General features: G+C 38.4%; 1 protein-coding gene across 2 annotated transcripts in view; it reads right to left on the reverse strand.

Annotated features, from left to right (window-relative positions):
- LOC122809152 overlaps window positions 1-25,865 on the reverse strand; it is a 134,967-nt gene that overhangs the window by 4,257 nt on the left and 104,845 nt on the right. For both annotated transcript variants that reach the window (XM_044080432.1, XM_044080433.1), the window contains one exon: window positions 6,701-6,804. In XM_044080432.1, coding sequence (XP_043936367.1) covers window positions 6,713-6,804 — 92 coding nt within the window. In that variant the 3' untranslated portion in view covers window positions 6,701-6,712. The remainder of the gene's footprint in view (window positions 1-6,700; window positions 6,805-25,865) is intronic.

Raw genomic sequence — 25,865 nt, forward strand, 5'->3', positions numbered from 1 at the left:
AAAATCATCATCTGCAGAAATATCTGAGGCAGGGAAATAAAATCTGAAACTAGCTCCACTTTTTACAATAGATTAGGTGACATGGTTTTCATTTCTTTGTTGAGTAGCAAACCAGATTTTTCACTTTTGACTTGCAATTTCATCAAAAGATTCTTCAACTCTTCTTCAGTTTCAGCCATTAAAGAGGTATCATATTGCATCTGAGGAGGTTAGTTCTTCTTCCAGCAGTTTTAATTCCAGCATCTGATTCAGCTAAGCCAACATTTTGCATGATATATTCATCATATAAATTGAATAATTAGGGTACAACTATACAGCCTGGTCATTATCCTTATCCATTCTTGAACTGGTTAGTTACCTGGTTCTAACTGTTGGTTCTTTTTCTCCATCTGGACTTTTCAGAAGGTGAATAAGGTGACTTAGAATCCCATTTCCCAAAGACCTTGCCACCATTTATGGTTCACAGTCAAATGTTCTATAGCAGCAAATAAAGCAGAATAATATATTTTCTAAAACTCCTTTTCTATGCATTATCCAGCATATGATGACAGTTTTATCTGCAGTGCATCTGCTCCTTTTGAAACCTACATATACATCAGTCATTGGTCCATATATTGCTGGAGTCTAGCTTGTAAGATCTCGAGTATTGCTTTGCTAGCATGTGAGACAAGTACAACTTTTTGATCATCTGAGTACTCTCTAGCATTGTGTTTTTTTTTCTGTGAGGCAAAGGAATATAAATTGATCTTTTCTAGTCTACTGTTTATGGATCTAGTTCAAATGATCAACTTTTCTAAAAGTAGAAATTCATATGGTTGAGACCATATGATAAATGTTTTAAAAAGTCAAAAAACAAACTGACAGGGCAAACAATGTTTTTGCAGGGGGGCAAGCCCCCTGCATCACTATTCCTCCTGCTAACTATATATACCAAACTCTGGGAGAATAGTACAGTGGGGAAAAGGGCAAATTCTCCAATCCCTATTGTATTGCAATTTCAGTATAGAGAGTTCAACTTTTTAAAACTTGATCATATGCTTTTGACCATATGAATTTTAAAATTTTAAAAAATCAGTTATGAAGTAGATCCACTACTTGCATCTGAGGAGGTTAGTTCTTCTTCCAGCAGTTTTGATTCCAGCATCTGATTCAGCTATAGCAGATCTGGATAACATTTCAAAGGTATCACTGATAAAGGTCCATACAAATTTCAGTCAACACTGTAACAGCATAATTTTGCTGTATTTTAAGAAATTCAGTTGAAATTCCATCACTTCCTGCAGCCATGTTAATAACAAGACTATCTAGGCCCATTTAAGTTTACTCTCCCAAATTGCTGGCTGTAGATAACATGGTATCATTATGCATCATTGATGTTAGGTTCCGTCTTATATACCTGTTCTTGTATTCCTTCTATCTCTTGATATCATCTACTTCTGTTATGTTAGCACCATAAATTGTCTTTTATCTTACCAATTTTTCCCTCGATGTTTCTCTTAATATCACCAATCTTCTTGAACAGATCTCATCTTTTCCATTGTATTGTCTCTTTTCAGTTCTCAGCTCTCCTCATTTAAATATGCATCTTTAGCTCTCTTTGTTGTTCACTGAAAGGCTACATTCAGTTTGACATATTCTTTCTGATCTCCATTGCCTTTTACTGTCCTCCTTTCCTTGGCCACCTTGAAAGACTCTAGACAGAGCCATTTGGAATGTGTTATTTGATTTCTATTTGGAATATCTTTTGATGCATCCTCCTGGACAATAGAACAAATGTCTGTCTTATAGTCCTTCAGAGTGGTCTTATCTATTGGGTCTCATCCTTTAAATCTGTTCTTCACCTCCAGTACATATTGACTTGGAATATTTTTGAGTTTGAATCTCACCGGGATAGCTATTTTAAACTTATTTATTGACCAGGTTAATCACACTAAACTAGTGGCCACATTTCAAGAGAGATCCAAGGTGTGGCATACTACTGGTGGAAATTTAGCCAGGGGATCAGAAAACTTTCCCTACTCTCTTGTAGTGATGGATAGTTTAAGATGAGATAATAAAAACACCAGTGAAGCTGGGATGCCTGCATTGTGGAACTTTATTTGCTTTAGTGATGAATGCTGCTATTATTATTATTATTATTGCTAGAACAAAGTGATTGATGGGGCAACTATATTTATACAATAATTCCAATATACTTGGCATATGCTGATGATCTGGTAATTAATGCAAAGGGATGGATAAAATAAGCTATTACAAAAAGAATATTGGATGAGTGCTGCAGGCTTGAAAATAAAGAGAAAAGTAAAGGATATAAAATAGCTGCAATTTATTTTACTAGGTCAGTAGTTAATTTGCTAGATATTTATTTTGGTAATGAAAATATGGAGACATAGCAGTGGGTTAAAATATTAAACGATGTAAAATGTAATAGATGTGGTAAGCATTTAAATTATCTTTATCTGAGAAAGTGCAGCTTGGTTATATATTCAGAAAACTGGCATATTTGAGAACTGTTTTAACTCTCCTGTACATGTGGAAAACAATGTTAAGTTCACAGGTGAGTACTAGGCTAATGGCCCTGGAACCAACACAAGCCTAGCCCAAGAATACCCCAGTCGTCCTTTTGCTGGCTGTTAGTTCCTTGTGCCCCTATCGAGCAAGGCTGTTGAAGTGATCCCAGGGGTGAATTTCCTGTTACCCATCCACTCGTCAAGATTTTTCTTGAAGAGGGCTAGTGAAGTGCTCTGCTTGACATGAATGGGGAGTTTATTCCAGAGTATGGGAAGTCTCTGGGTTAGGAACCTGCCCCTCCGGCAGGTTCTGTTTATTATGATGATGAGGCTGAGGTCTTTGGAGCGTGTGGTGCAGAGGGATTGAGACTTTTTCAGATGAAGCATGTCTAGCAACACTGGGTCCAACATGGCTTTGTATGCCAAGCAGAGATCGCCTGTAAGTAGGCAATGTGAGACGGAGTATAACTGGAGTTTTTTTGAGTCTGTCTGTATAGGGCATATGTTTGAGTCCTAGGATCCTCTTTATGAGGAAATTTTTGTGGCCTCTCCAGTTGTTGTAGGTGTCTAGTGAGGCACATGCCAAAAGGGGCATTGTACTCTATAATGGGTCTAATGAGGGATGAGTAGATGGGGATTACGACTTCTTTCTTCCTGGATGAGAAACCTTTTGTAATGAGGTGTGCCACATAGAAGGACTTTCTAACTATGGCGGCAACATGGTTGTCGAAGCAGAGGTTGCTATCTACCTGTGTACCTAGATCTCTTATCACATCTTGGGAGATGGAGAGGGCTGCCATCGATATGGTAGTTCGTGAGCACCGTGTTTTTCTCAAAGGTGATGACGATGCACTTTTTACCACTGAGCTTAAGACCATGGTTCTGGCACCAGTTGTTGGTGTCTGTGAGGCCTTTTTGTAGGATATCTACATCAGCTTTAGAATCAGTAATAGCTCCCAGTTTGCAGTCATCTGTGAATTTGCTTAACCAGAGTCCCTTGGTGTTGCCCTGAACTTCAGAGAATTAGATATCAAACAGGAGAGGACCCAGGACAGATCCCTGTGGGACTCCACTTGTAACTGCCTGGTAGTTGGATTTGCAGACCACTACTTTCACCGTGTGGGTTCTGTCCATGAGCCAGTTGGGAGCCCATCTTATGATGTAGGGGTTGATGCCTAGGTTAGTGAGTCTGTCAATGATCCCTGAGTGGAGGTTAGTGTTGAAGGCCTTGGCTAGATCGAGGTAGGCTGTATGGACTACCTTGCCTTCATTGACCACTCTGGTGACAGGTTCAAAGAAGCCTATTAGGTTGAGCAGACATAATCTGCCCTTCACAAACCCAAATTGCGAGGGGACCAAGGTTTGAAGGTTCCCTATATCCCTATTTATGAGGTCCATAATGATGCGCTCCATGGCCTTACAGATCAAGCTAGTCAGGATGATGGGGTAGTAGTTTTCAGGGTCAGTAGTCGCTCCCCCTTTGTGGAGAGGAATGACTGTAGCAGTGCACCATTCAGTGGGGACAATGCTTGAAGTGAGGCTGTGGTTGAACAAGGCACTCAGGTTTAGTGCCAGTTCCCTTTGTAATTCATGTAGAACACAGCCAGGTATATTATTAGGCCCCCATGGAAGCTGTAGTTTTGGCTTTGGATAGTGCGGCTTCTACCTGTGCAGCCTTGCTATTAAGGATTTGGCATTCCTCGGATATATGGATGGGCCCTTTAGGGGGGTGAAGGGGGGTAAAGTTTACACTAAACCTGTTGGCCAAGATATTGGCAATATTTGTTGGTTTAGTATAAGTGGTGTGGTTGTGCAGTAGCTCAGAGCACCTCTGCATACTGTTATGCAAATTCTAGACATGGCTAAAGAATGCCTTGTGGTTATCTTTAGCATCTGTAGCAATTTTGTTTTTGTAACTAGCTTTGGAGGATTTGATGAGGGATTTCATTTTTTTACTGAGACTTACAAGGGAGTTTTTCCAGTCTTGCGACTTTACCCTTTTCTCAACAGTTTTTTCCTTCTGTTGAAGAGTTTGTTAATGGCAGGGGACCACCAGATTGGCTTCCTTTTTTTGGAAGACAGGATCCTGGTTCTGTTTGGTATGGCCTAATCCATGCACTTGTGTAAATGCTCATACAGCGCCTTGGTGTATGATTCAGCAGCCATGCATCCATTCCCCATTTGCATGGATGACATGAAGTTTGACACTGCTGTCTTTAGAAGCTCAAAATTGGCTTTGGAGAAGTTCTTCACTGTGGTTTCCTTCATGGGGGGGTGAGGGTGAGATTTGGATATCGACTGAGATTAACTTGTGGTCAGATCTAACCAGGGAGGAATTGATTACTGGTGTAGAGCAGCGGTCCCCCATGTTTGTAATGACCAGGTCGAGAATGATTCTACCTCTGGTCGGGGTGAGAATGAGCTGGTCCAGGGCATTAGAATTAATGAATTCCAGAAATCATTGGGCAAATGAGTTGGAACAGGAGTGCTTTTCCCATTTAATGGAGGGGTAGTTAAAGTCTCCCAGTATAAGGGTATTGGGTTGAACCTTGGTGCTTTCTAGAGTGTTTAGGAATGCAGAGTGGGAGTCTTGAGACATTGTGGGGGATCTATAGCAGACTACAACCTGGATTGCAGTTTTATCAGGCAAAGGAAATGTGTAACCCCTTCTAATTTGTTGATGCCTGGCCTGTATTACAAGAGGGTGGTTAAGGGGTTTGATGATGGGGAAAGATTATCTAGTGTATTACATCTTTTCTGAAGAGGGGAATGGCGTCTCTTATGGTGCAGTAGCCCTTGATTTGGAAGTGGGACATTTGAATCTGGATAGAAGAAAAAAAGAATGATGTACTACACATCAGTGTTACAGGAATGGAGGAAATGCCAGTGGAGGTATGGCACTGACCATGCCATTTTGTTTTTCTTTCATTGATATTACCTACTTAAGGATTTATGAAAGCATGAACACATACCAATCATATGAGTCTAAGTGTTAATTTCCTGACTTAGGTTTACTAATTCCTACAGCTTCAGACACTTTCTGCACAGAATAACCCACAATTATTTTCTTACACATCATTTAATGAATGTTACTTTCATTAGACTAATCACTGATATAGATTACTTGTGAAACTGGAGGACTTTCAGTCTGAATTTACTCATACTAGATTTTATTTTTACAGTGGATCATTGACTGTAACAGTTGAAATGAAGATTCTTAGAATTACCTCACAAATGAGACCTATAGAAATTTCCCTTCACTCATTTGCTATATTTAAATGTCTGGTAATATTTGTAATTATCTTCCCATTGTAGTTTTAGGGTTATGCCCTTCTGGGGCTAGATTCTGACTGAAATGTTACAATGGTTATCTGTCAAGACAAGAATCCTAAATATGTGATTTGTTGGCACAAGGCTGGTATCTTTGTTATAGGAGCAGGTGATGCAAGAGGTGGGTCTGCCTATAATCACTACCCTAAAAACAGATACCTGGAATCCTGGCAGAGAAAATCTTCAAATATTAAACAGGACAGATGTCTACTGTAGGCGTAATTCTGAGCTGGGCATCTTCCTGCAGCTTGTCTTCTTACACACCTGGAGGCAAAGATGATCGGAATTGAGGTGCGGTAATTTTTGTAGCAAAGGAATTCTGTTTGATGACATACTGGGTTTGGTCACAGTTGGACTGTTTGTGGGTCATTTAACTATATCAGATTGATAACTACTCACTTAAATAGAAGTAAACTGATGAAAGTAGTCTGTTACTTGAAAGAGTTCTTTTGTGTTTTTTTTTTTTTTTAATAGCAGAACCGTCCAAATCCCTCTGTATGTTTCTGTCATGTTCTCTCTTTAATTTATTCAGCTCTTAAGTCATGGCATCTAAGGACAACAAGGACAGTCCCTTCAGTGCAGTGGCTGACACAGATGTGTGTGCAAGAGTGCACATGCACACAGATGCACACATACATACAGAAAAAAATATTATATGTATCAGTTTACAAAAGTAAAACAATTTAATTTAATTTCATTTGTTAGTGTTCTTTAGTGAAAAAGATAACTTTCTCTCAGTCTGCTGCCTATCTAGTCATTGGAATGGTATACCAGAATCACACAGTGATGTGGATATGAGATGCCTGCTAGCATTACAGATGCTTCTTTTAAGGTCATTGTTACTGAGGCAGAATACTCACCAGCCTTTGTCTTCAGAGGTCAGCCATGTGTTGGAGACAAGTGCAGGCAGCCATTAGTACAAAAAGAAATGCTTCAGTTGGCACTTTAGAACCCTGGGAATTAGCTGTAAAAATAGAAGATAGTAAATAATATGTTTCACATCAGTCCTACGTATTAAGCAATGGTATAAACCATTCTTGTGTAATCTCCAGTTTTTGAAATGCACCAAGCCATAGATTTTCAAAATATCTAAAGACTCGTAGAGAACTAATTTTTTTGTGATGTCATATGGTAATGATCAATAAGGCTGAAACTCCATATTCATACTGAAGATTTCTAAATGGTAAAATGCTAATGTTTGAGTAGATAAATGTATTACCCTTTCAGTAACAGGGAATCATCTATTCTTCAGAAGTGTAAGAGCTTTTATAGAAAAGTTATTTTTCACTTTTGCACTGTGCCTCAGACTGTCATTGAATGCTCACACTCCTTTTACTTTTTCTTACTGACTCATCACATACGGACTTCATAGCCTGGAATATAAAATGTTTTTGCATTATTATTTTATATGCATTTCTCCCTGCATTTCTATATATGCTGTTAAATAATGTTAATGAGGCTGGAATAAAGCATTCTCTACATGTTTGTGTTCTGACTGAACAATAATCCATTTGAAGAAACTGAAATCAAAGCTTTACTAATTCCATGCTGTTAAAAAATAATAAAATACTCTTATGGATAGCTTCACTCCACCCTGTTATATATTAATAACTCACATATTTGCATTGTTGATGAAATTGTAAATTGGACCAATGTTAATCTCATATCAGTGAAGCCATTTTAATGAGATATTTTTCATGATGATCGCATCAAATCAAGTCAAATGACATCAGAAATACTCATTGTAGGGATCAAAACTTCTGCAACATCAACAGAATTGGGTGGAGGGATAGGAATATCAGGGGATACCGTTGCTCTGGAGCTGACAACCCATCCACATAAAACAAAGTTCATCCATGTCCATTTTAAAGTGCAACTTAGATCTATGGATGGGAAATAGAAAATGTACTCCCTGTACTATTAATAAACAGAGGCAGCTCCTCTGCTTCTTTATCCCATGCACAGGTCCCTTCAAGTTATCTGTGGTATGATCCTAGTTATTCTCATTAGGGGTAATATATAATTATCAACCATGAGATGGGTAAGGCCATTCTATAACCAACTGGGACAGGTTATTTTATGCACAAAAACAGGAACTGGCTAGGCTTAAAATGGTCCTCAAGGGCAGATAGTGTAGTATTGCCTATGAACCTATTTGAATCATTTGTTCCTAGTTAATCTCCCTCCCTCTTACTAACTCCCCACCTCTTCATCCCACTACCCATCTCTTTTCCTTTCGACTCCTTAATAGAGTTATTCTTTTCTCTTTTTCTTTAAATTTTGGGCACAAGCACAGGTAGACTATTCAAGTACTGAAAAGATCATTTATCTCTGTATTCAGCAATATGTATGTCTTTAAATTTGGTTTTTCATGTCGTGACCTTTCAACCTTTCTCTGTCTGCCATTGTTAGCATCATCCCAAAATTGTTACAAACACTTTTAAATTTACTGTTTGTACTGTATTATTTATGCTACTTACTGTAGTTTTTGAATAATTAACTATCGTCATTAGTTTGTGGAGCTTTTCTCCCCGGGTCTCCATTGAAAACAGGCTCCTGGCCCAGTCGGACACTACCCTGTTAACAAATGTTAATAAATAAATAAATAATTGGTTTATTGAATGAATACTTGCAGAGCTACAAAATGGTGCAGAAAAATGGAGGAGCTGGAGCATGAAGAGGGACTTAGAAAGTTGAATAAGGAGATTTTATTTAGATGCTCAACACTGAGTACAACTGACAGGAATGGAGTGGAAAAGAAGAGATTTGTGCCAAACTGGTAGTTAATGATACCACATATACTGAGCCTGTGGACATAGCTAACATGTTGGCTGTCAGGTTCTGTGAAAACTTCACTCCCCTGTCCCTGCCACGTGTACCCCATGACATCCCTACCACCTGCCCCCTACCTTGTATCTCTAAAGAGCAGGTCATAAATGCCCTCTCTAAGGCCAATACCACAGCATCTGTGGGACCTAATAACATCTTAGGCTGCATCCTACATGGGCTCCAACAAGAATTAGCAACACTATTGGGCGCTCTTTTTTCAATCATAGTCTAAGCACTGGCTTCGTCCCAGCTGAATGCAAATGGCCACTGTTATTCTCTTGCACAAAGGTGGTGCTCCACTGACCCCAGGAACTATAGACCGATTAGCCTGACTAGCCTTATCTGCAAGGCCATGGAGTGAATCATCATGGACTTTATCAACAAAGATATAGGTAATCCTCAGACACTTGACCCTACTCAGTCTGGATTTGTCAAAGGGAGATCATGCCTGTTAAACCTGGTGGACTTCTTCAAGGTAGTCACCAAGGCCCTGGATGAAGGGAAATCTGTGCATACAGCCTACCTAGATTTAGCCAAGGCATTTGACACTATCCCCCACTCAGGCATCATTGACAAACTCACCCAGCTAGGTATTGATTTAATAGAGATAGACATATTAAGACCAATGAAACAAATACACTGCAGAAGGTCAATAAAACTGAAAAAGTCAGAAGTTTGATGAAACAAAGGAACACAATAATTAGGACTATCCACAGACATCCATGTGATATAACAGACGTAAACAGGATATATTACTGTGCAGCTAAATTAATAACCGATAAAGTTCTACCACAAGAACACATGGTAGTGAGGGAAAGGAAGGGGAGAAATTGAATATAGAGAAAACTATAAAGCAATTAAGACAAGAAGTGTCACTGTTAAAAGAGTATAGAAGAGGGAACAGATTAACAAAAATACTTAGATGTGATAAAAGCAATACAGAGTATTAGAACAGATCAGGATCTATCATGCACTATCACAAATAAACTAAAAATCTCAGCACAGGTGGAAAAACATAGAAGATACCTAGATATATATAAAAGAAAAGTACAAAATAAGCAATTTATCGATGACCCAAAAAAGTTTTATAGAAAATTGGGAAACAAGGTAAAAGGAGTTGAAAGACTACCAAAAAAAGAAGAAATAGATATATTTTAGAGAAGTATATATGAAGATCTTGTGGAACATAACAAAGATGCTAAATGTATAGAAGAAGTAAAAGAAAGAATAAAATGTTTAAACGTACAAGATATGAAATGGTATGAAGTAACAGCCAGAGAGACTGAAACAAAGTTAAGAAAAGCTTCTAACTGGAAAACCCCAGGCCCAGATACAGTACCTAACTTTTGGTTAAAAGTATTAACATCTTTGCATGAAGATTTAGCAGTGAGTAAGATCTATTTATATGCAGACCCCAAACAGACACCGACCTGGCTAACAACAGGAAAATCCTCCTTAGGAGTGAACCTGCAAGCTACCTTAAAAATTATAGACCAATAACTAGCCTTCCGACGACTATACACCAGACTTGAGAGACTTTATAGTCACTTAGAAGAAAATTCAATTATGGCAATAGAACAAAAGGGTAATAAAAGAAAGTCATATGGAACAAAAGACCATCTGTTAAATAAAGTCATAGTGGAGAACTGTAAAAAGATGAAGAATCCAAGTATGGCATGGATTGATTGCAAAAAAATCATTTGACAGTGTCCCACATTCATGGATAAAAGAGTGCTTAAAAATGTATATCACACATCCTACACTGATCAACTACATTACAGTGACAGACCACTTTGCAATTAAGCCATGATAAAGGACAAATTATTATCCCAGGGATAAAAATTCAAAGGGGGATATTCAAAGGTGACTCCCTGTCACCTCTGCTATTCTGTGTTGCCCTTGTCTACTTAACAGCTTAGGCCATGGCTATAATTTGACTCCTACAAAGCAACAAAGTGTAAAGACTTCTCATCTTCTTTGTCGATGATTTAAAAATGTTTAGCTCAAAGACGAGGAACTGAAATCACAACTCCAAGTAGTCAAAACTTTTTCAGATGATAAAGGAATGTAATTTGGTCTTAATAAATGTGCAAAAGCAAATTTAAAGAAGGAAAACTGCAGTACCAAGAAAAAAATCAGTTTGGGACAAGAATGTGATATAAAAGAACTTGAGCAAGAGGAAGTGCATAAATATTTGGGAATTGATGAAGGATCAGTAATAAAACATGAACAATTGTGAATAAAACTTGGTAAAGAACACTTTAGAAGACTTAAATTAATCCTGAAAACAGCGTTGACATCTTGGGGCAAAATTCAAACTACAAACCAATTTGTTCTTCCTGGCCTAACTTACAGTTTTGGAGTGATTGCCTGGCCCCAAAATGCGTAGGAGAGATTAGACAGGAAAACAAAAAGAATGCTTCATGCTCACCAAATGATTTATAAACATCAGTGCATACCAAGATTATATATTCCCCGTTCTGAAGGAAGTATGGGTCTCGAAATTGATTACATGTTTAGATCTGCAATTGTGGGACTGCACATATATCTGCTGACCTCACAGGTCCAAAACATGGTGAACGTTTTGAAACACGAGGAGAATAAATCTAAGATGACTTCTCTAGTCTAGCAGTAGCATATCGGCATCAAACAGGAATGGAAATCAAACCAGAAGTAGATAAAAATCAGGCAGCAACTGAATGTGCCAAAAAACAAAAGAAAGGCTATAAGGTGAAGGACCAGATAAGAAGGCAAGAAATGTAGAAAATGTATAAGTATAGTTGCAAGTACAGAAAACGTCTGGAAGAACCTCATATTGATCAGGATAGAATGCAGGAATGGTTAAGGAGAGGCGAATTTAACCAAGAGATGAAAGGTTAATATTGGTGGTCCAAGATACTGGGCTATGTACACGCTGGTTTACAAAGTCCATTGAACATGTGGGAGAAACAGACAAACGTGGGTTTTGCAAAACAGAATTGGAAACGGTTACATACCTCATTGCTGGTTGTGGCATATTAATGGCAGAAGGACTGTATACTGAAAGGCGTAATGTGGCAAAACTGTTGCCCTGGGGATTGTGCACACATTATGGTATTGAAGTGGCTGGAAAACACTGGAAACATGAGCCAAAAAGGATCATTGAAAATGATGAAGTCTGCATCACATGGAATCACCCATTACCAACAGTTCAAAAGATAGATGCTAGAAAACTTGATATAGTGGTCCATGAAAAGAAGACAAAATAGCATTGATCATTGTAATCACCACACCCAGTGCCTAGAGTGTCTTGCATACAGAGAGACACAAAGTTGTAAAATATCAGGATTTGCAGGCAGAAATGAGAGCAATGTGGAAGAAAGATACCCAGATAGTTCCAATAGCAGTTGGAGCAAAGGGTTTTATAAAAAAGAATTTGAAATCGTATTTAGATACGTTACCAATACATGTAACCCCATACAAATTGCAGGAGTCATTGCTGGGCACATTGTGGGTGCTGCGAAAAGCACTTCTGGCTGACATCAAAGATTGAAACCATATTAATTTCGTGAACTTTAATCGTACTTTGACTTAGGAATGGGGTCCATTCCTGTCATGGTATTAGAAACCCAAAAGACTTGGGGAAATTAAAAAAAAGAAAATAGGTATCGACCGTTATATCATTGGATGGGTCGCTAACTGGCCCACTGATGGAAACCATATAAACAAAATGGGGGGATCCACCTCCACCAGCAAAGCTGTAACCAGTGGTGTTCCACAATGATCAGTCCTGGGACCTCTACTGTTTGGAATCAATTTCTCAGGAGTACAAGCAAAAACTAAAGGTCTATGGCTGACAAAGTTTGTTGATGACTGCAAACTGGGAGTGGTCACAGAATCTGCATATGATGTCAACATCCTACAAGAGGGTCTTACACAGACAAATGATTTTTGCCAAAGTCGTGGCCTTAAACGCAATGCAAAAAATTGTATTATCACCCCATTCGGTAAGAGTGATGTTCCTGCTAGCTACCACATCGATAGCAACACCTTAAGTATGCACTCAGTGGTGAGAGACCTGGGCACACGGGTTGACAGCAACTGTACCTTTGACCACCATGTCTCCACAGTGGTAAAAAGGGCATTCTATATTCCTTATCTCATAAGTAAGGGGATTGTCTCCAGAAAAAAAAAGAAGTTACAACCTCCTTGTACTCTTCCCTCATCAGGCAAATAATTGAGTACAATGCCTCTTTTGGTATGACCTTTTTAAGCACCTGCAGCAATTGGAGAGACCACAAAAGTTCCTCACAAGTAAAATTCAAGGTCTTCAGAATCTGTCCTATGTGGCTCATCTGAAATCACTGTCACTTTATTCTGTGTCATACAGTCTACTCAGAGGCAATCTCTACCTTGCATACAAGGGACTCTCTGGCCCTACCTTAGTGGAAATGCTGCATATCCATAAGTTAAATAGTATATGGATTACTCACTCTAAAGACCTTAACCTGGTATGTGACATTAATAGAACCTGCTGGAGGGACAGAGTTGTCTCCTATGTTTACAGCCACCAAAAAAGACCTGCCTTCATTTTATTAACATTGCTAATTTTACTTGCCACCTAAAAATTAGAGAGACCACCTTAATACTTTCCTATATACCATGGGTCATGAGAAGTTAATGTTTTTGGGGCACTAATGCCTGGACCATATTTGGGAGCTGTTACCAGAATAGGAAATAGTTTTATCTTTTTTCATATGCATTCATAATCTTTCCTTTCCCCTTGTTTATTTTGTTAAATCATAGATTTTGAAAGGATTAGTAAAATGGATTAGTAAGAATTAATTAGTTTTGTATGTAATAAAATATAAACAGGCAGCCTGTAAGTCTACAAAAAGTATTCCTATGTATTGCATATTGCAGTATCTGGTCATTACTGCTATCTAACAGGCCACTGTTGTTACTTCTATAGTTCTTTAATTTGAAAATTCCCTTATCCCTCAGCAACTGCAATCAGTTATCAGTTTCACGTTACTCATTAAGCTCGGTGGTGGTGCTGCGGTAGCGTTGTAGCCTCACAGTAAGACGTTGTCCTGTTCGATTTTCAGCTAGAGCGTCTTCTGTGTGGAGACATGAGTGAATGGGCGTACCTTCATTGAAGGTTGTGTGTCAGAGCTGGCAACTTGGCACGTAAAAATCTACTGCCAATCATTAGTGGACCGGAGTTCTGCTGTGGCGACCCCTAACCGGGAAAAGCCGAAAGACACAACAACACATTACTCATTAAGCTCCAAAACTAGTCTAAAATCTGAAAGTTTCCCTTTCAGGAAAAATCATCCATCCTCCCTAAAAGACTCCTCAAATATAATTTATTCTGTATCATTAACCTTAGCAAACATGTTGCTATTGGGATGGAAGACTGATAAATGGGCTTAAAACAGCTCTTACTGATAATGGATTTTTAGTAAACCCTGTCTGTAGTTGTTATTCTTTGAAAATAGCATATGCAGTGTAGCTGGGTGACCCCATACTTACTCCAAGTGAGTGTTTCATAGGCAACTGGCAAACACCACTGTCATGTTAGTGACTTAGGTTCAGGGTATGCAGTTTAACATATCATTTGTTCCATAAGGTATTACATATATCTTACTGTTTTTATCCCTCCATTTGTTGTCATTATCAGAAATCTATGACTATCACTTCTTAGAATGTTCCCAAGTACCATCTCAAAATGTATTTATTTTTACTTATTTTCCAATTTATTAGCTAAGTAAATTGATTAGTTTGAGGTCCCTTTTCAACCACATTATATGCCAAAGGCAAAAATCAGTGTTGTATCAAAGCAAAATAAATGTAGCCAGTAGGACAGATAAATATTTCATACTATAAAGAAGTTCTTCCTTCATCTTTCTAGTTACTTGAAATTTGTTTAAAACAAACAAGTCTCTCCAAAAAATTAAAATATGTTTTCAGATTTGTTAAGTGTGTAAGAAGAGAGAGAGACAGACAGATTAAAGCTTTTAGTGTTTACATTATAAAATATTCACTTGTTCTCACAGGCTGTATTTTATTTTTAGCAATTTTTTCAGAGTTGGACAGGACTGCAACTTTTTAGTGTTGTAATACAAATGACTTTAGTAAACAAGATATTAGGAGGACTATATAAAGTTACATTAGTAAAACAGATGAGAGAAACATTAAATTACCATTGTAATATAAATTAGTAATACAAGAACACACTGTAACACAATAACATGAGACAAGATGTACAAAAACCTTGATTTGGAAATCTGAAACTTTAAATGGAAGGCCTTGAGAAATTCTATACAGAGATTAAAGGAAAACAGAGGGTAGAAGCAACTATAAGCCAGTCTAGAGGACAAATAAAACTTCCTAAACCCAATACATTGAACTGCACTGATCTTTGCCTTCTCCAAGTCCTTAGACACAACTTTACAGAAACTGGCAAAAAGAAAGAAGACTATTTATTGACATTTAGGATTGCGATCAGGTCTTCATTCATAAACAGCTTATGTGTACAAGGCACAGATGCCTAGAAATAGCTGAAGACACCAGCCAGACATTTAGTTCAGTGTCAGTAATTGAGAAATAAAGGCACAAGTACTGCAAGCTTGCAGCAGTGTCAGGGTAAGTAGGCATGACCTAGAAAAGCTGCTAGGATTATGCCAGATCACTTTGCTATTTGTGAAATAACAGGCAAATGCTGCATGATGACCCATAAAAATGTTAATAAGAAAGAAGCAAGGAGTGGGGGAGAGAAAGAGAGAGAGCGTTAAAAAAAAAAGACATGTACTGAGTAAAGCAGACAGAAAAAAAGTGTGCAAATGCTACAGAAGAGAGCATTACATTACCAGAGGCAATGCATATTATATGGTAAAGATCATCTGCATCACAAACAGCTCAAGCATCACTACCAAATGCGAGACTCAATTTGCTAAAGTATGTAGATAATAATATGAGAGAGCAATGATACAAAGGAAAAAACAGAGTGCGCCAAAAGACAGAGTAGCAAAACATATGTAAGAAACATAAATTAATGACAGAAAAATAGAAAATGCAGATTGTGACAAAGAAAATGCATGTCTATATAAAATAAATATAAACAATAATATATATGGACTAAATTGGCAAGAAACATAATAAGGAAGTAATGATGGTAATAGATGCCTGAGCATCAGTGAAAATATTCACAAATGAAATTTATTTTATTTATTTATTTATTTCCAGTTTGCTGACCGGGGAGGTTCACTGGGCTCAGGGAGCCCATTTTTAGTGGAGGCCCAGGGAGAAATGCTCTGCATTACATAGTTTAGTTACATATACAATCATAGTAAAGAAGACACAATTACAATTTCATTCCATGCTAGAGAGCAGGAATAAATTCTTTGGTTACATAGTATCTAAATATTTAGGATGGCAGTGGTAACTTAATTGAGAGGGAGAATAAAGACTTAGAAGGAAAAGAGAGAAAAAAAAGGTGGGATGGGTTATTTATAATACATACAATTATGTTATTTACAAAGTGTACATTTATGTCAGGTTAGCTTGTACTCAGAGTTAGTCAGGAGTTTAAGGGGTGGATTATTAGGCTAGGTGGGGAGAGTGCAGTTGCATTTCCTGTTAGAGGAAAGGTAGGAATGTAGCTGAGTTTTAAAGTTTTCAAGGTTTTCACAAGTCCTTAGAGAGGAAGGAAGAGAATTCCATTTTTTTAGCTAAGGAGAAAGATAGAAGACGCTGACCAGCAGGACGATTTAGGTTTGCAGACAGTGATTAGGTTTTAGTGAGTAGATCTTAGAGTTCTCTGAGGGGTGTAAGGTTGAAGGATGTTGGTTAGTGCTGGGCACTTAGTAGGTTGAAAAATTAGTCTGTGTGCTGTAGTCTAGATGGTTGGAGAGTTCAAGCCAATTTAACAAATTAAGGGCAGTACAATGATGGGAGGAGAATTTGACTTTGGTTATAAATTTAGAAATAACAAATACCAAAACCAAGTAAAAAATATATGAAGAAGATCACCAAAGGAACACTGCAGCACTCAATCCAGAAAATTTATTGAAAAAAGTTAAGCGCTTTCGTTGAAATCACAAGACTTCATCAGAACAAGAACAAACAGAAAATGCCATATTTAAATACCCTAACCCTTACAGCCATTGGTTGACAAAGCAAACATAATTTCCTGTAAAATAATTAAGCAGTTTAAAAAGACAGTAACAAGTAATCACAGTAACTGCCCACTACAACACACCAATTGCCACCTACCAACCACATAGACATTAATGTGTTGTGTATTGAAGTATGATTTAAAACTCAGATCTTGAATAAAATCACATAAAAAAAGCTGATTTTAGTTTTAATACAGAACTAATGGATAACTTGTCATTGAGCCCAGGTGGTTGACATGCATTTAATTTAATCTGCCACTTGAGCTTTAAATATTTAAGAAAGTCATCATCAGGCCCCCCTCGTGGACCCAGGTCTACTTGTTCAAGTACAAAAAATTTAAAATGATGTGTCGGATGTACCTTTATATGCTTAAATAAAGCATTGGTTTCTTTGTTTTTTAGTATATCATAGTTGTGTTGATATATTCTTTGTCTGAGGGCTCTGTTTGTCTTCCCCACATAGTATCCCTCACATACCATACAGGTTGCAATATATACCACTCCCTTGGTGTAACAGTAACACTTCTTAATAGTAGTAATTTTACCATAGTTCCTGATTCTAATGGAATCAGTGTCCAATATATAGGGGCATTGTCCACACCTCCCACATTTAAAAGTTCCACCAAGGCCTGCCTTTAACTTTTTTCTCTCCACCAGGCCTTTCAAGGAGGTGCCCTTTTTGTAAACCACAACAGGTTTTTCCCCCAACCTGTTGTTGATCTTCTCATCCAAACAAAAATGGTCCAAAAATCATAAATGATACTTCTAATGTTAAAACAAATCCCTGGTGAAGGGCAGGACACATGCCCTAGTAAAACTGTCAATTTTTACCAAACCAGAGGTTCTAGTCAAACCTTCAGGCTTCTCCAAGAGTGTAGAATAAATAACCCCAGCTCTTTTTGATTTTACTTCTTCAGCTATGTCATTGACAAAGTTAAAGGGGTAACCTCTTTTCTGCAACATACCCATTAGGACATCACATTCTTTAATAAAATCGTCCTGGTCAGACATCATTCTAGCCAATCGCACATATTGACCCTTGACAAGGGATTTTTTCTGATGCAGAGGATGGCAACTCTCAAAATGCAACAAAGAGTTTGAATAGGTAGGTTTTCTATAAAGGTGCAAAGTAAACCTACCCTTAAAGTGATATTTCTTAATAGTAACATCCAGATAATTCAAGGTGTCAAGGTCCCTGGTCATGGTAAATTTCAAAAAGTTGGTGGTGTTGTTAATGTAAATGAAGAACCTGTTCAGGTCATCTTCGCTCCCATGCCAAAATAAGACCATATCATCCAGGCACCGTCCATATAGTACCCACATGTCCTTGAATTCAGAGTTCATTACGTAGAGGTCTTCCCACTATGCTAATACAATGTTAGCAAATGACTGTGTGCAACATGCGCCCATTGCCACCCCCTGCACCTGCTTGAATAAATGCCCCTCAAAAGTGATAAAATTGTTGTCCAGAACCATTTCCATACAGGACCTGATAGTAAGGATAGTGTGATGGTTCAATGTACTGTTTAAGCATAAATAGTCATAGAACCATTCTAGTCCAACATCATGGGGTATTACTGAGAAGAGGTCATAGATGTCAGTGGTGACCAAGATCAAGTCCTCGTGGTACATACTGTTCTTAAATTTAGACAGAAAGTCCCAGGAGTCCTTGATCACCAGGTCTCTGTTATCGAGGGTGTGCTTAACAGTGTTGTCAATATATTTAGCCAAACTGAAGGTTTTAGAAGCTTTTGCATCAACAGTTGGTCGTAAGGGGGGGTCAGAGATACTCTTATGTATTTTAGGGATTCCAAAAATGGTAGCAATCCTAGGATGCTTAGTTTATAAGAATCTAGAAGTTTCTACGGTAATTTGCTCATTGAGTAAAAGTTGTTCAATATCTAAACCTATACGCCTGTAGGATATATTCAACTCGTTTTTGGAAACCTCTGTGTATGTATCACTATACAATAAGTCAGTCATTTTACTATTGTAATCACACACATCCATGATAACTATACCACCCCCCTTATCCAGTTTCATAATCCTGATTTCATCATTCTCCAAAATATTACGGAGCAATGTAGTTTCTTGCCTAGTTAAATTATTGGCCCCATTATTGTCAAGAAGGTTTTTGTTACTGTTTTTGGCAACCACTTTTCTGAATTCATTTTCACAGAGGGTCTCATACATTTGTACTGTAGGGTGCACAGGGGGAATGAAAGTACTTGGTCTATTTAATCGGCCTAGATTTCCCTGTAACATGCATTGTCCAGCCCCCTCTTGTGAAAAAAAGAGTTCCAAATTCAACCTCCTAGTGAATAATTTAAACTCCAAAATAGTATTGACAATGTCACTACCAGTTGTTGGCACAAAGTTGAGCCCTTTTTAGAACAGTTCTGCCCAATCAGTACTCACAGTTGTCCTACTATAATTGTAAATGCTGAAATCCTGCTCAAGATTCTTCACAATGGTATATTCATACATCCCATCCCTTTCATTGGTATCATTCATCACCTCCAATACTGTTGTTGTTGTCTCCCCCTCCTCCATTAATTCTGATAATTCACTTATCCATACCCTCCATTCCCTTGTCTCCCCCCCTCTGATTCATCAATCGCTGGGATCTCCTCAGAGGCGGTGGTTCTAAAGGGGCATTGTCATCCACTGAATCTACCACATCATCATCTTCATTAATTACATTAACCTCTTCACATCTTTCAGCCCACCTAGCTTGTTGGATTTTATTAAAGAATGTGATGTCTTAATGGGTATGTTGCAGAAAAGAGGTTACCCCTTTAACTTTGTCAATGACATAGCTGAAGAAGTAAAATCAAAAAGAGCTGGGGGTATTTATTCTACACTCTTGGAGAAGCCTGAAGGTTTGAATAAAACCTCTGGTTTGGTAAAAACTGACAGTTTTACTAGGGCATGTGTCCTGCCCTTCACCAGGGATTTTTTTAACATTAGAAGCATCATTTATGATTTTTGGACCATTTTGAGAAGATCAGCAAAAGGTTGGGAGAAAAACCTGTTGTGGTTTACAAAAAGGGCACCTCATTGAAAGGCCTGGTGGAGAGAAAAAAGTTAAAGGCAGGCCTTGGTGGAACTTTTAAATGTGTGAGGTGTGGACAATGCCCCTATATATTGGACACTGATTCCATTAGAATCAGGAACTATGGCAAAATTGTTACTGTTACACCAAGGGAGTGGTATATATTGCCAACTGTATGGTATGTGAGGGGTACTATGTGGGGAAGACAATCAGAGCCCTCAGACAAAGAATATATCAACACAACTATGATATACTAAAAAACAAAGAAACAAATGCTTTATTTAAGCATATAAAGGTACATCCGACACATTATTTTAAATGTTTTGTACTTGAACATGTAGACCTGGGTCCATGAGGGGGGCCTGATGATGACTTCCTTGAATATTTAGAGCTCAAGTGGCAGATTAAATTAAATGCATTTCAACCACCTGGGCTCAATGACAAGTTATCCATTAGTTTTGTATTAAAACTAAAATTAGTTTTTTTTATGTGATTTTATTCAAGATCTGTGTTTTAAATCATACTTCAATACACAATATCTTAATGTCTGTGGTTGGTAGGTGGCAATAGGTGTGTTATAGTGGGCAGTTACAGTGATTATGTGTTACTGTCTTTTTAAACTGCTTAATTATTTTACAGGAAATGATGTTTGCTTTGTCAACCAATGGCTGTAAGGGTTAGGGTATTTTAATATGGCATTTTCTGTTTGTTCTTGTTCTGATGAAGCGCTTAACTTTTTTCAATAAATTTTCTGGATTGAGTGCTGCAGTGTTCCTTTGCTGATCCTCTTCATATATTTTTTACTTGGTTGTAAATTTAGACATCTTATTGTAACAGACTTCCAATTTGGAGGAGAGAGAGGCAGATAAGTTTGTTAGTAGAGGAGCACCATACATTAGTGAGGGGAGTAGATAAGTAGTGGCGAGAGTTTGTTTGTGTTGGAAGGAGAGAGAAAGTGGATGTTTCTGTATAGCATACCAAGTTTTATATGGGTTTTCTTAATGTTTTGCTGGATGTGAGTGTCGAACTTTAAGTGTTCATCAATAGTAATCCCAAGTAGTTTAGTAAAGGGACAACCTCTATTGTAGACTTGTTTTGGCTAATAATTTGGAATGAGTTTGTATCAAGATGGGAAGCTTTTGAGGGAGAGAATAATAGTATTTTGGCTTTATTGGCATTTAGCGAGAGGTGGTTTGGGAGCATCTAGTTTTCAGTGGTGGAGAAAGCAGTTTGGGTCACTGTTTGAAGTTCCGAGAGGTTAGAGGAGCAGCAGACTAAAGTTGAATCGTCTGCATATTGTACAGTTTTGGTGTTGGGTATGGCTTTGTGGAAATCATTAATAAAGATTTTGAATAGCATTGAACCCTGTATGGATCCCTGGGGTACCCCAGTGGGGGTAAGAAGGAAGGTTGAGGTGCCTTTCCCCCATTTCACAGCTTGAGACCTGTCAGAGAGGTAGCTTGAGAACCAGGATAAGGTATTCTGAGAGAGATTAAGGTTGTAAAGATGGTTCAGGAGATGGGTGTGGGAGATGGTGTCGAATGCCTTGGACAGCTCTAGTAGAACTGTAGATACTATTTTTCCAGAGTCACGGGCAAGATTTATTGTGTCTAAGAAGGAGAGAAGGGCAGTGATAGTACTATGGTCAGGTTGGAAGGCATGTTGGGTTGGAGTGATTAGTTGGTGATTGGCTAGGAATGGCATAAGCTGAAGGAGGATGCATTTTTCCAGACGTTTTGAGACTGGGGAGAGGATAGCAATGGGGCAGTAGTTAGAGATGCTATTGCTTTTGTCTCCTTTATGGAGAGGTAGAGTAAAGGCAGCCCTCCATAATTTGGGCACATAAGATTCCTGCATGGATCTATTGATCAAGATGCTAATGGGGAGAGTGAAAACCATAGGAAAGAAGATGGAATATTGTCAGGGGCATTGGAGCATGGTTTTAATTTAGAGAGTAATTATTTTATGTGGGAGGTTGAGATGGGTTTAAGTTCAAATATTGGAGGAGGATTGGGGGCAGAGGGTGGTGTAGAGGATGAGGAAGATTGGATAGGTTGAGGGGAAGGGTTATTGTTAGGGAAGGTCTTAGTCAGTTCTGCTATGGAGTTGGTGAAGAAGGAGTTGAATAGAGAGGCTATTTCAGGATCAGATTTGCTGGTGTCAGGGCAGGGGTTGTTTCTGGTACCTGGTTTGGTACCTGGTTTGAGAAGAAAATTAATGGAATTCCAGAAATGTTTGGGTTTTATTGATTGGTTAGACTGGAGTTTGATATAGTAGGACTTTTTGTCTCTGATGATTTGTTTTTTAGTGAAGTTGCAGAGTTGTTTATATTTAAGAAAAGTTTCTGGCTGCTTGTTTTGATGGTGTGTTTTCCAGGATTTATCTCTTTGTAGCATAAGTTTTTTGGTATCTTCGGTTAGCCATGGGGCGGTCTTGGTTTTTACTCTTTTTGTTCTTGGTGGAGCTATGGAGTTGAGGACATTTAAGAAGGTTGAGTTGAACAATTTTACGCCATTGTCTAGTGGAAGAGTTTTTAGGGGGTTCCAGTTTGTTTTAGGGAGTCAGAGAAAGTAGTGGAGTTAAAGTTTGTGAGGTTACGTGTGTGAATATATTGGTGTAGGTGAGCAGAGGAGTGGGTAGCTTGGTGTATGAAAGCTGGCAAGTGGTCTCCTATAGGGTCAGGTATAATGCCAGAGTTTAAGACTTTATTAGGATGGGATACTACGATCCAGCCTAGCGTGGTACCTGGGGGAGGAGTTGTTTTGTTGGGTCTGGTAATGGAGTTAGTAAGCTGGGTATAGTTAAATAGATTGATGGGTATGGTGGGATTAGAGTTTCTGATTTTTTTCCAATTGATATTTACATCTCCAAGTATGAAGGTCTGTAGCTTAATATTGGTAGAGGTCCAGAGGATAATTTCTTCAAGAGTAGTGGTGCTATTACCAGGGGGAATGTAGAGGGCAATGATACATATGCTTTTGTGGTTATTTATTTTTAGTAGGCCTATTACTAGTTCTGCATTGTTGAATGGAGGGTTAAGATTGTGGTAGGGAGTGATGGATAGCAGGTTAGAGTAGATTAAGGCTACCCCACCCCCTTTCTATTTAAGCAATCATGTCTGAGAGATTGGAATCCAGGAGGGAGGAGTTCAGAGTCACAGATATGAGATTTTAGCCAGGTTTCTGAGATGGCTACATTGTCGGGTAGGTTGTAGTTTAGCCAAGCGTGAAAGTAGGCTACTTTATTTCTTAGACTTTGGGCATTGATGGTGAAGAATTTGAGGTATTTATGGTCGGTTTTATTGCTTGTGACAGGGAGATTGGGACTAGAGGAAGTATTTGGTCCAGGATTTGGGTGTATGTCCCCTGCTAAGCAGAGGTAGTTGAGGAAGGGTAGTAGTATTTTTGATTTGGTCTTTAATAGTTGTGGACAGTAGGATATTAGTTTAGGTTTGTAGTATTTAATTGAGGGGAGAAAAAGTTTTATCCTGAAGTAGTAGAGCAGGTTGGGTTGAACTAGACGATATGTTGTGGAAGTGTGTTTTAGTGGGATGAGGAAGGAGGTTGGGAGTGGGGGGATAGGACAGGAAGGAGGGGTGGAGTTGGTTATAGGAGTAGGATGTAGTGTGGTATAACGGGAGTAAGAATAGAATACAGATAGATGGGGTGAGAATGGTTTGAGGTAGAAGACAAGGCATGGTGGAGGAGTATATGTGTAAATTAGCAGTATAAAACTTGTAGGGCAGATTGTATATGTGTATAGATGGAGTAGAAATAGATGTTTATAGGGACTTTGATGGGTGGGGTTCGAGTGGTTGTGATTGGCAGGAGGAGGCAGAGAGGGGAAAGGTTACAGAGTGGAGATGATTGGTTGAGAGAGGGAGGGGTTTGGAGTTGAAATAAATGTAGGAGTAGTGGGGGTGGGTGGAAATTGGGGGCAGGATAGAGGAGCGGAGTGAGCCCATAGGGCGAACTGAGTGGGAAGAGCTGGAGAGAAGGTGGCTGGCGGAAACCAATCAACCAGCTTTAGCTGAAACATGGGAGCTTAGAGGAACTACAGGAACAGCAGAGGTGAGTCTAGGCTGGGAAGTGTGGGGGGAGAACGGTAATAAAACAATGCACAAGTCAAAGCTGGCCAGTGGGGTAAATATGCTATGAGAGTGGGGCATTGCCTGGGAGAGAACAGAAAAATGATATACGTGATCTTTACACTATAAGTGGTTGAGCAGTGCCACCTAGTGGCAAAATATATAAAATATAGCTTGGTGGGTAAGGGAATTAAGGGACAAAGAAAAAAACACTGTAAGCTGCTTAGCAAATGTGGGGAAAAGCACAGACACTATGGTAATTGTAAGATATAAAGTTAGTTAAATGTGGAGCCCAGCAAGGAACAGAGGTAAGATTTCAAATAAGGGAGGGACTAAGACACGGTTAGGTACTAAACTTAATGTTACAGTAGTAACAGGACACTGGCTCCTGTAGCTTAAGAAAGCTAGGTTAGGCTGCACTAGGTCTTGTGGGGAAGGGGGAGGACAGAATAGACCAGAAAAAGTGGTGGATAACCAATAGTATAATGAAAAGGGCTGGTCCTGATTAGGCTGCAATTGTTCTTGTGGGGAGGGGGAGGATCAGAATAGAGCAGAAAAGTGGTGGATAGCCAATAGTATGATGAAAAGGGCTTGCCCTGATTTCACAGATATGCAAGTCTACAGAAACAATAAGAAAAGGCAGTAGGTACTCTGGCTTGCTTGTTTTGCATACCTTTCTTACTGAAACAAAATAAGCCAATTTTACCAAAGAGTTATGTGGAAATTAGGAAGACAAGAATTTATAAGAGAAAAGGTTTAGTAGAAGTAGAAAAACATCAGAGCATACAAATAATACAGCATATAAAGACAGATTGCAGTTAGAAGTACAGAATGGGGGGGTCAGCTAATGTCCTGAAACAATCAGGAAAATCAGTAGGTACTTTGGACTTACTTGTTTTGCATACCTTTCTTTTGAAATAAAATAAAAAACACTTGTAACCAGGAGTATGTGGGATTTACAAAGACCACAATTTATAGGAGAAAGGGTTTAGTAATACTTGAAAAACAGCAGGGCTTTCAAACAGTTGAAACAGCTTGCAAAGGGAGCCTGCTGTTAGGAAGTACAGTATGGGGAGAGGGCAAGCTAATATCCGTAATACTTAAAAATTGAAATTAAACAAGGGCTAGCAATTCATTTTGTCTAGAGGATAAAACATACTTTCTGTAGAGTTTGAAAATAAAACTCATCCCAAGGTTGCCCGGTTCTGTTAAAGAGCACTGCAGGCCAATAGATCGAACTTGGCTTGGCAGGGATCCAGGGAAAGTAGATTAAAAGGAGAAGCTGGGAAGAAAAATAATCAATATTGGCACAAAATACTGCAATTATTGATAAGAAAAAATACAAAAGATACAAAGCTGCTAACAGAGGAGTGGAAAGAAAAAAAGAAAAAAAAACTAGGTAATCTATACACAGATAAATGCCTCAGTTTGTGATAATTAAGACAAGTTTTGTCAGTTATCACATTCAACAGATTAATGCAGTTGCAAATATATATCCGAAGGTGAAAATAGAAGATATTTACAGAACTAACACATATTAATCAGTGCAATACTGTACATGTTACAAGCAGAGAAGTGCAACATGGACTGCTAAGATTTTAAGAACAGATGTAGGAATACTAATACAAATTAAGAGGTATAACGCATTCTAAACCAATAGGTGAGGAAATGTGCACACTAATAACTAGGCATTTTTTTTTAAAAATTCAATAATAAAGTGAGCAGAAAAGAAATAATATTTCAACTACAAATGCTCTGCACAAGTAACAAAGCTCTAACATGTCTATACTCTAGTAAGAACAGTATCTGAGCCACACTAATACAATGGCTAGGTAAACAGTTTCAAGCACACATAGAGGTACTGAATATACTGTCTCCCATAAAAATACATGTCT

Source organism: Protopterus annectens, chromosome 8.part0 (assembly GCF_019279795.1).
Source record: "Protopterus annectens isolate FY-2018-M chromosome 8.part0, PAN1.0, whole genome shotgun sequence".
Lineage (NCBI taxonomy): Eukaryota > Metazoa > Chordata > Ceratodontiformes > Protopteridae > Protopterus > Protopterus annectens.